The 16,026-nt window shown below is 33.6% G+C and overlaps 1 protein-coding gene across 1 annotated transcript in view; it reads right to left on the reverse strand.

The window, feature by feature from the left end:
* The window catches only part of ST7L (suppression of tumorigenicity 7 like), a 71,995-nt gene that overhangs the window by 50,996 nt on the left and 4,973 nt on the right, over positions 1–16,026 (reverse strand). The window contains 3 exon segments of the mRNA XM_032487339.1: positions 3,941–4,019; positions 9,371–9,486; positions 13,333–13,387. Of these exon segments, the coding sequence (XP_032343230.1) occupies positions 3,941–4,019; positions 9,371–9,486; positions 13,333–13,387 (250 nt within the window).

Consider the following 16,026-nt stretch of genomic DNA (forward strand, 5'->3'; position numbering starts at 1 on the left):
ATTTTCCTCTGAGCACTGCTTTTGGTTTGTTTTCATCTTCATTCATTCCAAAGTATCTTCTAATTTATCTTGTGATTTCTTCTTTGACTCATTTGTTGTTTAAGAGTTTGTTGTTTCATTTCCACATGTTCTAATATAGTGAAATTTCTAGATTTCCTTCTGTTATTGACTTCTAATTTCATTCCACTGTGGTTGGAGTTGATAGTTTATGTTATTTCAGCATTTTAAAGTTTATTGAGAATTGTTTATGTCTTAACTATGGTATATCCTGGAGAATGTTCCATGTATACTTGAGAAGAAAGTATATTCTTCTATTTTAGGTAGAGTATTATATAGATGTCTGTTAGGTCCAGTTGGTTTACAGTGTTGTTCAAGTCCTCTATTTCCTTGTGTATCTTTTGTCTAGTTATTCTATCCATTATTGAAAATAGGGTGTTGATCTCTCCAATGACTATTGTTGAACTGTTTATTTTTCCCTTCAATTCTGTCAATTTTTGTTTCATACACTTTGGGGCTGTTATTAGATGCATATATGTTTGTAACTGTTTTATCTCTTTGATGAATTGAATCTATTTTATCATTATATAGTGTTATTCTCTGGTTTTATAAAAATTTTGTCTTGCAGTCTATTTTGTCTGATATTGGTTAAGCCACTCCTTCTCTCCTTGGTTACAATTTGCATGGAATATTTTTTCCATACTTTTACTTTCTACTTCTTTGTGACTTTGTCTCTAAAGAGTCCCTTATAGACAGCATATATTTTACTATGTTTTGTTTAATCCATTCTGCCAATCAATGCCTTTTAATTGGAGGGTTCGATCTACTTACCTTTAATTAGTGATAAGGAAGAACTTGTTTCTGCCATTTTCCTATTTGTTTTCTACTATGTTCTATCTTTTTGTTTTCATTTCCTGCACTATTGCATTCTTTTGTGTTAGACATTTTCTAATACACCATTTTGATTCCCTTATTTTTTTTACCATTTTTTTGTTATTTCTTAATGATTAACAGTTAACAATTATATTTAACATCTGAATTTATAACAATCTAGTACGAATTAATACTAATTTAGTTTCAATAGTACAAATCTTTGCTCCTACATAGCTCTTCTCCCCACCCCTTATGTTGTTATGGTCACAAATTACATCTTTAAAAACTGTATATTTATCAACATAGATTTATAATTATTGTTCTACATAGTTGTCTTTTAAATCATAAAGATAAAATCAAGAATTGCAAACAGAAATACATTAATATTGACTTTTTAATTTGCTGATGTAGTTACCTTTATTGGTGTTCTCTATTGCTTTGTGTGGAGTCAAAACTGTCTACTATCCTTTTATTTCAGCCTGAAGGACTCCTTACAGGATTTCTTGTCAGATGGGTCTACCAACAATAAACTCTCTGTTTTTGTTTATTTAGGAATGCCTTAATTTCTCCTTCATTTTTTTGAAGGATAAGTTTGCTTGGCATAGAATCCTTAGTTGCCAGTTTTCTTTCTTTCTGAACTTTGATTATATCATCCCACTGCCTTCTGGCTTCTATGGCTTCTGGTGAGAAATCAGCTAGTAATCTTTTTAAGGATCACTTATTTGTGAAGAGTCACTTCTCCCTTGCTGCTTTCAGACATGTCTCCTTATCTTTGGTTTTTGAAAGCTTGATTATAATGTGTGTCATTATGGATGTCTTTTGCATATATCATACTTGGGGGTCATTTAACTTCTTAAAAGTATAGATTCATATCTTTCACCAAATTTGGAACCTTTTCAGCCATTATTTCTTTAAATAATCTTTTTGCCCCTCTCTTACTCTCCTCTTTCTGGGACTCCATTATACATAGGTTGGTATGCTTAACAGTGTCCTACAGGTTTTTTAGGTTCTGTTCACTTTCCTCCATTCTTTCATTTTTGACCTAAATCAAGTTTGTCAATTCTTTTTTCTGCCTGCTCAGATCTGCTGCTAAATCCCCTAAAGGAAATTTTACATTACAGTTATACTTTTCAATTCTAGAATTTCTATTTAGTTTTTATTATTTCTACTTCTTTATTGATATTCTCCAATGATGAAATGTCATTCTCATGGTTTCCTTTAGTTCTTAGTATATAACTTCCTTTACTTCCTTGAGCACATTTAAAACAGGTGATTTAAAGTTTTTATCTAGAAAGTCCAAACTCTGGACTTCCTCAAAGATAGTTTCTATTCATTTCTTTTCTTTTCTGTGTATGGGGCATATTTTGTTTCTTTGTATATCTTCTAATTTTTTGTTGAAAACTGGAAATTTAAAATATAATTTAGCAACTCTAGAAGTCAGATTTCCCCTCCTCCCAAGGATTCGTTGTTGCTGCTTGCTGTAGCTGTTTGATTTTTCTGAACTGATTTTATAAAGTTTGTATTCTCTGTCACAAGTGACCAGTGAAGTCTCTGCTCCTTTAGCTTAATGGTAATTCAGTGGTTTGACAGATTGCCTTAAACACCTGAAACCCAGAACAACAAAAAAAGAAAAGTCTTTGCAGACGGGTTCTGTGTGTGTATTGGGGCATACCTTCAACATTCAGTTAGGCAGTTTACAAGTCTGCCCTAGCCTTCACTTTCTGTTTGTGCAGAACCTGAAAGTCAGACAGACATGAAAGCTTAGGATCTTCTTAAGTCTTTTCTGAGCATATGCCCAATCTTGGGCATGTGTGGGGCCTTTGAAATTTCCAGGAATATGTGGGAACTTTTAAAAGCCATTATTTCCCAAAGTATCTCATACCCTAACCTCTCTTCCCAAGCTTTCTAGTTTGTCTATTATTTGCCCTAGCTGTTACCCCTTGCCCCTGGCAGCAGGGGCTAATACATTGCCCTTAAATGTTTTCAACAAATTCTCCCCAGTATAGTTGTGTCAGTGCTGGGAGAGTTTCAAATTAACCAAAATAAAGACAAGCCCCATGAGCTGATCCTTCAGGGAGCCACCAGACAGGTCAAAATAAACCACCACAATTCTTTGAGAATAAGGTCCATTCTGCTTCCTCTGATAGCAGGAACTTATACCAGAATGCAGACTGTTATCTTCAAGGCTGCCACTGAGCTAGGGAATGGAGGATGGGAGCAGTGTAAGTTAAAACACCATAAAGCACTCTTATAGAAATTTAACTGTTTTTTAATTGATTAAACATTCTCCAGGTTGCAATAAACTTTTGATTAGCTTCCAGAATTTCAATAAAATTGATTCACTGCTTTTGGCGTTCTCTACACTGCCACTTTTGTTCCACCTTGGGAAGGTCTTCCTAATAAGGATTAATATATCTGTGACAGGGTAGAAGGGAGGGGTACAGGGGGACTATGCTAAGTTCATATTATTCAGGAGGCTTCCTTGATTAATTCCAACTGGGGCCATATTTTTACTCTTGGCATTTATTTAATATTAGATTAATACTTATTGATCTGTCCCATTTAAATATGAAGTTGACTTATGATTTTACATTGTCTTTTTAAAATATAAAGTTGATACAAGGAGTTATAAAAAATAAATACTGCTAACATTAAAAAAATTAAGCTAGAGCTATGTTTTACTTATTCTGAATCCCCTTCTCATGCCTCCAATGCCACTAACTACAGTTCTCAGGACTGAGAAATGACTTAAATGAAAAACAAAATTAAAACAGGTGGTGTAAGTATTTTAATACTCTTTAACTATCAAGTATTATCATCAGTTAGATCAGCATTCTCCATTTAAAAAAGTATTTCTAGCATGATTCCAATTCAAAAGCATATGTAAGTTTACAATTTCAGAAGCAAAATACAGATGTCAGTGAACACTGCAAATTTTGTCTCTAGTATGCAAAAAGAGAAAGGGGACTGTTTATGACTCCAAGTGTCTTAGGAACAGACAAAAGAAAGCAAAATCATTTGCCTGGGTTTCCTTTAAGACAAACTTATTTTCCATATATCTGAAACTTACTCATTGTTTAATTCTAAAGCTTGATAGGCTGCTTTGATTCGAGCTGGAGGATTTCTTTCCCTCCATGCCTTCTGCATAACTGTAGGAAAAATATTTCAAAAAGGAGATGAGATGGTAAACATAAGTAATCTTATGCAAAACATATGAATGAGTTAAAAGAATAAACAAAGATCTTAGTAACATGTCCTAAACATAAGAAAGAAGAAATTGGGGTGCTAGCTAATACCTTAACGTTCTGAGAAATTTACATTAAATGTGGAAGCTTCACATATAATGAAAATATTCTTTCTCTGATTATGAATAACAACACAGATGGTACTTAATCAAGTTCATTACATCATTATTAAACATGAACATTTATATACCTAAATACATATTAAAACTGAGTTTGACATCAGATTACAATCTAGAAAATATTCTAGTTCTTTTATCCTCTTGAAAAGGTTCTATGAAACTCTTAAAAAATGTACAAAACACTTAAAAACAAAGTGTTTGTCTAATCAATGATTCAATCCACGAAGAGTGCTTGAATTTGCATTTTGTATTAAAGAGAGGGGGAATTAATTTAGTATATAGTACATTTATAGGAAATGTCAGTCTCTACTAAAATTTAAGAAAAGCCTAAATTGGGATCTCTCAGAAATAACAAATATTAGTTTTGTTATCATTTACTGTACCAAAATGAAAAATTCACACTAAGCAAGATTCTTAAAAATTAAACAAAAAGTAAACAAAATACATCCATGAAATTATCCGGCCTATTTCAAGTTTGATAAGAAAAATAGAAAATCTATGAATGTTGCTTTTGGAACAAAACCTACAACTGTTCAGAAAGAATAATGTGGAAAATGTTTGAGTTTTCCTTTGGAAACAAAATATTAGTCTTGGCTTAGAAAAGGAGACAATATATTCTACTTGTGTAACAAAAATACGTTTCTCATATCAAACATGTCACCAGCTAGCTGACAGCTAATGCCCTGAAGTTGACAAAACTGATGCAAGTCAGTACCCATCTGATAATAACCAGGTAAAGAGTAGCATTTTGCTTAAACATTAAAATATTACATAAAAATAAAATATAATACTTGACTTGCCATTCTTGATGATGAGACTGTCTTCTATAAATTACATGATAGACAGAGGTCAAATTTTGACACTGAATCTTTATCAACAGTTCAAATAGTTATTTGGTATTCTAGCATATTAAGTATATACAGTAATTTATTTAACCAATTCCTTTTTGATGGGTAATTAAATCACCCAATTTTTTGCCAATACAGAAATATTGTGATACCCATCTTTCAATATCTATCTCTGCATACCTGACCAAATATTTCATTTTTAGAAGTGGAAGTTGGTTAAAATGTATGCATTTTTAAAAAGATTTTGGATATACACTCCTAAGCTTCTCTCAATAAGATTGTATTAATTTACATTTTTTCAGGTATTGTAGGAGAGTGACTACTTCCCCTTACTTCCTTACCAACACTGAGTAGTCTCAATTTTTGCCAATTGAATACATGAAAACTATCTTACTTGCATTTGCATTTCTTCTATTTCTAGCAAGGTCATCTAATTTACCATGAAGCATTTTTTCTTATTCTTATGTTTTCAAATGCTCTATCAGCTTTTCAAGATTATTCCTCACAACTAACGCAATTCTAAGCCAAAAAGAGGGGAGGAGAAATAACATAAAGGAAGAAAAAATGTACTTCATTCTAAATCAACGTTTAGGAATAATTTAAAGCAAAATGCTGATTTGGTATTCAGCTGTCTTCTTTAAGAATTGTTGATATGTTTTAAAAATAACACAAGCAGTTAGCAATTCAATCAAACATCCATTTTTCAAGTTAAATAATATACTAATATGCTAACAAGCAGAAGTACTAGCATTCATCCCAAGACCAGGGGTGACAAATATAAATACCTACAGAGATTAGGCAAAAAACATAAATGAATAAACTAAATGCATATGCACTGTCTAAAAAGTGTCACTGCTTATGTCTAACTAATTATTGCCAATTGGAAATGGAGCCCCAGTTTTGTCATATTTTCCAACTTAAAAGTGTAAATATGGAGTTTAATGTTAAATCTCCTGACTTTTAAATGTTAAAAAACCCCATGAAAACAAATTATTCAGAAAACACTGCTGGCTGGCCCTCAGGATGTATTTGCTCTCTTAGTTAAAGTAATCAACAGGATAAGAACAAAAATGTACTAATTTAGTAATTACTAATGCCAATAGTCAAGAGAAATTTGTCATATCACACATATAGACACTATCTGTCTTTTTTTAAATATAAAACTACAGACATAAATCATTACCCTTATGCGAGTGTCTGAAAAGACCGATATGGAACCAACAGTCCACTTCTGAATCATCATTTGTGGATTAAGTTTAGTTCAGTCTTTAGCTGGCATTACGAGTATCTCTAGAAATACTACATGAAACACTGAAAGACCAAAATAGGGACACATAGTTTTAAGAGAATCTATTTCTAAAGCTTCAACTTTATATGACTCTTTCCTATAACTGATCTACCTGAAGAATGTTCCTCTGATTTGTCTTGGCCTATGTATCATGTTAGTTTTCCTTTCCTACCCAATGTTCACTCCCCTCCCTGCTCCAGCTCCCCAAAAGATATATTATCTTCTTCTACTTTACAAAAGAAAGGCCTGCTTCTCACCTACCCTGAATTTTTTCAAGGTGCACTGCCCTAGAGTGTAAAAATATTCAGGTGCCATAGAGACAATTCAAAGTTTGGATTTGGGGGGCAATTTTTAATCAAGGCACCTAAAATAGGGATTTGTGCCTTTTATTTATTTCTTTTAACAGTGAAGTTTGGCATTAGCAATAGAGTATTCTGGCCCCTGGATGCTCTAAATTCAAGTACCATATAGAGTGGGGAGGGAGTGATAAAAATTTTCATCAGTTCCATTTACCAGCACCCCTTTTCCCCTTACTATCAAAGCATGCACTGCTCCTAAAGGAAGATCCCCTCATAGTAAGGCAAAGAAAGCGCTAGTAAGGGATGATAAAGGCAGTGGAATCTTATTTTGGCCAAGTGATAAGCTCAAGGCAAAGCTCCAAGATTTATCTATCTTTCTATCTTAGACTCTAAATTCAGAAGAGAGATGGTTGTCATGGGATGCACGTTAAGATGTTTACTTGAATTAAAAAATGAAGTCAGACTTCTTCATTTTCTATTAATGTAGAAATATTGTGATAATCATCTTTCAACATCTTTGCATACCTGACCAAATATTTCATTTTTAGAGGTGGAAGGTGGTTAAAATGTACGCATGTTTTAAAAGATTTTGGATATATAAAATTGAGAGGAGTTTAGGAGTATCTGATCAGTAGAAACCATAAAGTATATGTCTGATTTGATAAACAAGATTAACAATGAGAACTCATTCAGCCAATTAGGTTATATGGAAAACATTTTCCAAAGTTCAAAGAGCCAAGGATTTGACAAAAATATGAAGTGCATGACACCATTTAGAACGTTACAGTCAAGAAATTTAAGTTTTAAAACTTTATACAAAAGATGTTTATTGTGGGAAAGCATTTAAGTCAGATAAAACATTTTCAAGCATAAAATAATTGTAATAAAATCATATATAGATATGGAATGAATATGAGTTCAACAAGAAAAAGGACTTATAAAATTTATTACTGTTAGAGTATTTGTTCATGTATTTTTCGATGAATAATGGTGGCTATCAAGTAATCAGATTCCTTGAGATACATTTAAATATAGGGTATTCTAATTTTTCAAATTCTGTATTTATGTCAAAAATTACATTCTTTGCAGTTATTTAACCATATGACATCAACTTAAGAATGTGTGAAGGGATACTGAGTTTTTCAAAATTCTTTTAGGAGGTACATGAACAAAAATGTTCTAAGACCACAACTTTAGTGGATAGCCATGGCTGCTATCTGAAAAGCCTGCCTAGGTCTGCATTTCAGCCCCTGAGAAGGAGGTGAAAACCCTTAATTTCTAGAGTCACCTCAGTCCTTACAGATAACATACAATACTAATTTTCCACTGCTGTTATTTCCCCAACACCTACACTTTTGCCATTAATATAAACATTAAGCACATAAACATAAAGTAATTCCTTCTTCTCTTATTTGCAACTTAATCATTTTATGTAACCATACCAAAGATCCTCGGGTTTCCTGCTACCATACACCCTTAATATACTTAATGCAGAAGAGATATACCAATTCTGGAAAACTGGCTATTTTCCAGACCCTAATTGTTGGTGATTTTCTTCTGCCTATTAACGCGGTGAGTTGAATCAGTAATAGTGCAGTGGTTAAGAGCCCAGACTTGTGTTTGAAACCCACCTTTATCATTTATTAGCTAGATGATTTAGGGCATGCCTCAGTTCCTTTATATTTAAAATGAGACTGATAATAGTACCTATCTCATAAAGTGGGAAGATTAAATTAGTAAATTTATATAAATTGCTTAGAATAGTGCTTGGCACATAATAAGTGCCATACAAGTGTTAGTTACTATTAGCAAAATTGCTTAAGACATCTGTGACACCAAGGCTATTTATTCATTCATACTTTCATCAAAGAATACATATTAATATTTACAACCCTAAATGATAGGAATTCAAAGATGATGAGAATATAGTCCCTGTTTCCCAAAGTTTCACACACTATTAGGAGGACAAACATTAAAGCAACATAATGACATTAACAAATAAATGCTTACAGTTCAATAAATTAAGTAGTTATTTCAGTGAGGTTTGGGCTAAGTATTACAGAACTGCAGAGAAGATCAGAGACGGCTTCCAAGAGAAAGTAACTTTTAATTTTGAAGGATAAAACCAGGAGGGATAAAAGCAGAAGCATAGATAAGGAGGGAGAGGCATTCAAAATAGCTGTGATAAAGATCCCTGTCTTTAAGCCAAACATTTAAGAGTCTCAATACTGTCTTCTATAGAGAAGAGGTTACAGAGAACTAAACACAGACATTTTTACAGTCTTTCACCACTTTATAAGCATCTCTGACTTATGACTAGAATATAACATACCCCATTTTTCTCTACCCCCCAAGCCTCAATGGTTAGCTTTGTCCTACTCTTTTTTTAAATGTATAATTGCAGGTGTTAATTTCCCAGAACAAAATTGGGTACACCATTCTCTCTACATTGGTAATTGCTGTATTTGATCTGAAAGGTTTCTTAAGCAATAAAAGAAGCATAAAATACTTTATAAGACAGAAAGGTAGAACAATAACCTAGTTTACCATCATAATTGGTTTTAATTTAATCTGGGTTTCTTATCAGTGATGCAAACAACTCCAAGCCAAATAACATTGTATATTATAATAAATAACTCTAAAAAACTTTAAAAATAATTTTATAACTATTGTTTACCCCATGAACAGATATGATACATACCTGTGTCTGAAGGACGTAAAAAATCCGTGTCACAGGTAAAAAAGGTCTGATGATCCTGAGCTGACAAATTCATGTCATAGTAAGTAAGTGGCTCTTTACCAGTCACCCAAGTGTATCTTTACCAAAACACAAGAAAATATGTAAATTGAACATGAGAGGGCATCTGTCTGCTACAACAGACACTATCTAAAATTCAAAACACGGCTCATACACCTTAATATCAAAAAAAAAAAAAAAAAACAAGCAACCCAATCAAAAAATGGGCAGAAGACCTAAATAGACATCTCTCCAAAGAAGACATCCAGATGGCCAACAGGCACATGAAAAGATGCTCAACATCAGTAATTGTTAGAGAAATGCAAATCAAAACTACAATGAGATATCACCTCACATCAGTCAGGATGGCCATCATTAAAAAGTCCACAAAAATCCTTGAGAGGGTGTGGAGAAAAAGGAACTCTCCTACACTGTTGGTGGGAATGTAAGTTGGTGCAGCCACTAAGGAGGACAGTATGTTGATTCCTCAAAAAAACAAAAATAGATTTACCATATAATCCAGTAATCCCACTCCTGGGCATATATCCAGAGGAAAATATAATTTGAAAAGATACATGCACCCCAATGTTCACAAGCAGCACTATTTACAATAGCCAAGACATAGAAACAACCCAAATATCCATCAACAGATGATTGGATAAAGAAGGTGTGGTATAGATACAAAAGGGAATACTAGTCAGCCACAGAAAAGAATAAAAAGTGCCATTTGCAGCAACATGGATGGGCCTGGAGATTGTCATTCTAAGTGAAGTAAGTCAGGAAGAGAAGGAAAAATACCATATGATATAACTTATATGTGGAATCTAAAAAAAAGGACACAGTGGGGAGGATATAGCTCAAGTGGAAGAGTGCATGCTTAGCATGCTCGAGGTCCTGGGTTCAATCCCCAGTAGCTCCTCTAGAAATATATAAATAAATACATACATACATACCTAATTACCTCCTTCCCTCCCCTCCAAAAATTAAAAAATTAAAAAAAATTTAAAAAGGGAAAAAAAAGGACACAAATGAACTTATCTACAAAACAAAACCAGACACACAGACACAGTGGTTACCAGTGGTAAAGGAGGTGGGAAGGGATAAATTGGGAATTTGAAATTTGCACCTCTTGGGGAGTGATAGAAATGTTAGCTATTTTGATCGTGGTGGTGGTTTTGTTGGTATATACATCTGTTAAAATTTATCAAATTGTACATCTGAAATATGTGTAGTTTACTGTACAGGAATCATACCACAATAAAGGTGTTAGAAATATACATATGTATAAAAATTTTTTCAAGTTTAATCTTAAAAAAAAAGATGACAAAGAGCTTGCAAAGCATAAAAGCAAAGAGAAACTTTTTTCAGATTTTACTAAATTAGAAATTTAAACTTTTGTATCCCCTTGAAACCCTCAATAATTAATAGCAAGTTAACAAATTGGTGAATAAATACATTTAAAAATATCTAATCTCAGTAGTTGGCAAACAGCAAATTAAAATAACTAATTTTTACTTTTCACCTATAAAATTGACAAATACATGTTGTCAAGGGTAGGGTGGTATAGAGATTCACACATATTGCTGTTATAAATATAAACTGGCATTTGTATTTCTCTTTCCAGAAATTAGATATCTATCAATTAGATAACATCTATCAAGAGTCTTAAAAATATTCACACCTAGCTAGGATGGGTATGCGGAATTCCATTATACCACTCTCTCTACTTTTGTTTATTTTTGAAATTTTCCAACATTAAGAAAAGAAAAAATTTAAAGGAAAAAAAAAAAAACCTGTTCACACCTTTTGATTTAGTAATCCCAGAGCTACAAATCAACCCTAAGGAAATAATCATACATATGGCTAAATATTTACATACAAAGATACCCCTGTAGTGTAAATGTTAACAGTAAAATATAATCTGTGAGCTAGATAGGGGAGCAGTAGGTAAATTATGTATGTCACCTCCATATAACAGACTGTAGTACAACCATTAAAAGTTATGTTCTTGGAGAAATTTATGTTTTGAAGAAATTCTGTGGGAAATTCACACACAGTATTAGAAAAAAAGATGTAAAGCTATACATATATAAATGACATTAAAGTTCTGTTTCTATATATGCATTAGATGAAAAACTGAATGGAAATACTAATAGCAGTTATCACTTAGTGGTAGAAAAAGGTGAAATTTCTTATCTTAGTATCAGAAACACTTATATTTTGTTTCAAATGATTCATTTATCTTAATGCAAAATTCTAAATTACATTGGTTGGGGGAGGGTATAGCTCAGTGATAGAGTGTGTGCTTAGCATGCATGAGGTCCTGATTTCAATCCCCAGGCCCTCCATTAATATAAATAAATAAATGAACCTAATTACCTCCCCCCCAAAATAAAAAACAAAATGAAAAATTTTTAAATAAATAAATTACATTGATGATCATTGTGTGGTTCTGGAAAGCTTAAAAGCATATTGTAGCCAAACCTTAGCAAGTATATGGAACTCTTTGGAATGTGTTTTATGTGTTAGCTTCATATGTTAGCTTTGTTCCAGGGTCCATTTTATGGCCTGATCCTTATTTTTAACTTTACTAAGTAGACACTGTAAGACAACAAAAAGGTCCTTAAAACTTTTTAATAAATACAGTGAGAAGTTCAAGGACCTGTTTTTTGCAGAATCCATTAATACAAGCACCATCAGCCCAACTTTGCAGGACTGGGACTCCTGTGAGGCATGTCAGGTCCTCGGGGTACAAAATTTAAGGGAGCCCTTACTCTTGGGGTTGAGTTTATGTCAGCAAGTTAAAAAGGCAAATGTCTTAACATTAATTATGAAATTAGTTGTTACTTTCCAGTTCCATGAATCATACTTTGAGAACCACTGATCTAAAACAAAGACCTGATTCTTCTATTTATAAACCTTTGATGGCTTCTGATTGACTAAGAATAATGTCTAAAATCTTTATGTAGTATATAAGTTCCTTCATCAGTTTCCCCCAGTCTATTTTCTAGCCTCACTTGTAGCTCTAGCTCTCATACCATACTGTGTACTCTAGCCTAACTACGCTGTGTGGTTTTCTGATCCTTCCTCTGCTTAGAATGTTCTTCATCTGGCAACCTTCTTGTCACCTTTTACAGTGTGTTCACGTTTAAATGTCACCTCCTTTCTAAAGCCTTCCCTACTTTCCCCAGAGCAAAATTAATACTTCCTTTTTATCTCTCATAAAAGCTTAGCTTTTGCTTCCCAGGATGTGACTGTCCTACACTATCAAGTCCTTAAGCACAGAGGTTAATCATTTAGTATTCTCATCATTTTGTATAGTGCCTATACATAGTAAACGTATAGAGTTTCCTGTTCAATGAATTAAATGAATCTATCTCCAGGTAAAACACAGCCCTTCTCAAAATAAAAATAAAGTATCTTAGGTCATAAGCTTCAAAAAATATTTTCTCATTTAGAGTAAAAACTGGAAGAGAAACGGACAGAGTAGTATAGACAGGGAATGGCAATATAAGAATACTATGCTTTCTACAGTTGCACAGATGAAATTCTTATTCACATACAGATTGATATTTTCTAGTGAATCCTCAAACAAAGTTGAAATTGAGCACATATGCACAGAAATGACATTAGTAATTTTTTCTTAATCTCATGAATTCTTTGAAAAAGCTTTCTGCCATAAACAAAGGGCCAAATGTATACTTATTATATATTACAAACATATGGTTTGAAGCAATGTTTCTCATGATTATAAAAGTAAATACAGTCGAGAGGCTGCCAACTAGACCTTGGTCTAATAATTTTTCCTTATTATATACCAGTATGTCCAACTAGAAAAGCTGTGATATATTTATAAAAACAAATGTTTTCGTAATACTTTTACTCTAAAGCCAATGCCATAATTATACTGAACGTAAAATTAATACCTCCTATATTCTGCTCCTCTGAAAAGATTTAGGGGATTTCTCCATACCTTGCATTCTAAAAAACAAAGGGAAAAAAGGAGAAAATGAGACAGTTTAATAAAGTACAGTTATATCTTAATTTAACTAACACTTATTGTATAGTCACTGTATACTAAGCATAGTGCTAGCCACATACAGCACAGAGATGAATAAGGCATGGATCACCCCTGCTGTCATGCAGCACACAATCAAATCTAGTCATTCCCTTATTTCTGTCCCCATAGCATTTGGCTCATAACTCAAGTATAGCATTTGCCATATTACAAGATGACTATCAGTTTGGTTTTCAGTTTCTGCCTTTAAAATATGAGCTTTTAATACTTTGGTCATTTTGTATTTCTGGAGCCAACCACAACATTTGGAACTAACTTGTTTAACAGTATTAAATGTAGCATGAGAATTAGTTATATAAACTATCAACTAAACTGTGTGATAAGTGCTGTGGTAGAGGTATCCTTTGTTCCCAGAGATAAAAAGGAAGTATTAATTTTGCTCTGGGGAAAGTAGGGAAGGCTTTAGAAAGGAGGTGACATTTAAACGTGAACACACTGTAAAAGGTGACAAGAAGGTTGCCAGATGAAGAACATTCTAAGCAGAGGAAGGATCAGAAAACCACACAGCGTAGTTAGGCTAGAGTACACAGTATGGTATGAGAGCTAGAGCTACAAGTGAGGCTAGAAAATAGACCGGGGGAAACTGATGAAGGAGCTTATATACTACATAAAGATTTTAGACATTATTCTTAGTCAATCAGAAGCCATCAAAGGTTTATAAATAGAAGAATCAGGTCTTTGTTTTAGATCAGTGGTTCTCAAAGTATGATTCATGGAACTGGAAAGTAACAACTAATTTCATAATAAATGTTAAGACATTTGCCTTTTTAACTTGCTGACATAAACTCAACCCCAAGAGTAAGGGCTCCCTTAAATTTTGTACCCCAAGGACCTGACATGCCTCACAGGAGTCCCAGTCCTGCAAAGTTGGGCTGATGGTACAAAATCAATCGTTGGCAAAACTGCTGACACTTTAGCATGAGTCAAGGCAGTGACATCAAACTGTACTAGTAACCACTGGTTTCCTTACCCTCTCCCTAGTAAACAAGGCAACCAAGTATGATGGTTGTCTCCAGAATAAGCAATTGTTTTTTGAGCTGAAATGATCTTTTTTTTTTCATGAAGCATCACTTTTACTGGAAAGATCCATCAAGAGACAAACTTATGATTATTCAGGATAACTGGCAGACATTTTCTCACAGTTGAACAAAGTGGGTCTGTCAAATTTAAGGAAGAAAAAACAGTATTTGTTGCTAAGGATAAAATTTGTGCTTTTAAGTATATATCAGAATTTTGAAAAACCTGTAAGTGTTACTGTGAGCCTGATAATTTCCCAATATTTAAAGGCTTTTCTGAGAGACTGGCAGTGATACTAACAAATGTGATTTTTTTTTCCTTTGGCGGGGAGGGTATAGCTGAGTGTTAGAGTGTGTGCTTAGCATGCACAAGGTCCTAGGTTCAATCCCCAGTACCTCCATTAAAAAAGTAAATAAATAAACCTAATTACCTCCCCACCAAATCAGGGTGCCAACACCATTAGGTTCTGGTGAGAGCTTCTTGAGGACAGATTTATGTAATATTCATCTTAATATGCCTTATTCTTATGAGTTCTGTAATTATTTTATGAAAAAGGAGAAAGGAGAAGGGGAAAGAAAGTTACCATTACTGCTTCCTGTACTCTTGAATGGCTGCCAACCCCATCCCTACTATTCCTGGTCAACACCCACGCGTGCTTCAGGGCTCAGTTTAAACAGTTCTTTCTCAGAGGCTTTCCCTGCCTGCTCCTAAAAAGTGCCAGCAATTGCACCCAGGTAGTATTTTTCTACTAAACTAATATAACTCTAGTGATTAGTTTTATTGAACAAATGAGACATTATACATTCTATGGAATTAACACTGTATGATTATTACCTATAGTGAATGAAAGGAACAATAATCCAAAAATGTCATCTCTATTTGGCTTTGAAATTTTAACTTTCCTAACTGCGTATCATTAGTAAAATTTACTTTGTAGTAGTAGATACATATAGAGGAATAGTTACAATTTTAGTATGACAATAGAATTTTCATATATGAATAACTGAAATTTTGATGTTGTTGTAAATATATTGAAAAGAAAAAGTATTTTTCCTAACTTTGCTCTCTTGGCAGAGATGGAGAATTGTCTCCGTTCTCTCCTTTATTAGTAACAAGATCCCCTTATCACCTGGGCATATGTGCACTGAGAAGATGATTACACTTCCTAGCCTGCGTACAGCTAGTTCTGGCCACTTGACAAAGATGTGACCAGTAGGTAGTAAGTTGAAATAGTATATAACACTTTTGGTAAGTGTCCTTGGTGGCTCTGGGGTGGGGTATAGGGAAAGGATGCCTTTCTCCTGGCCTATTTTTTTTCTTACTGACTGGAATGTGGATAGGATGGCTGAAGCCAGAGCAACTATCTTGGATCACAAGGAAAACTGCACTGGAGATGGCAGGCTAACGAAACAGAAGGAGTCTAGGTCTCTGATGATCATTGCTCTCCATCTCAGCCATGAATTACCTGTATTTGTAAGAAAGGCAAACTTCTGTCTACTGTTGTGAGTTTTCTATCTGCCACAGT

Source organism: Camelus ferus, chromosome 9 (assembly GCF_009834535.1).
Source record: "Camelus ferus isolate YT-003-E chromosome 9, BCGSAC_Cfer_1.0, whole genome shotgun sequence".
Lineage (NCBI taxonomy): Eukaryota > Metazoa > Chordata > Mammalia > Artiodactyla > Camelidae > Camelus > Camelus ferus.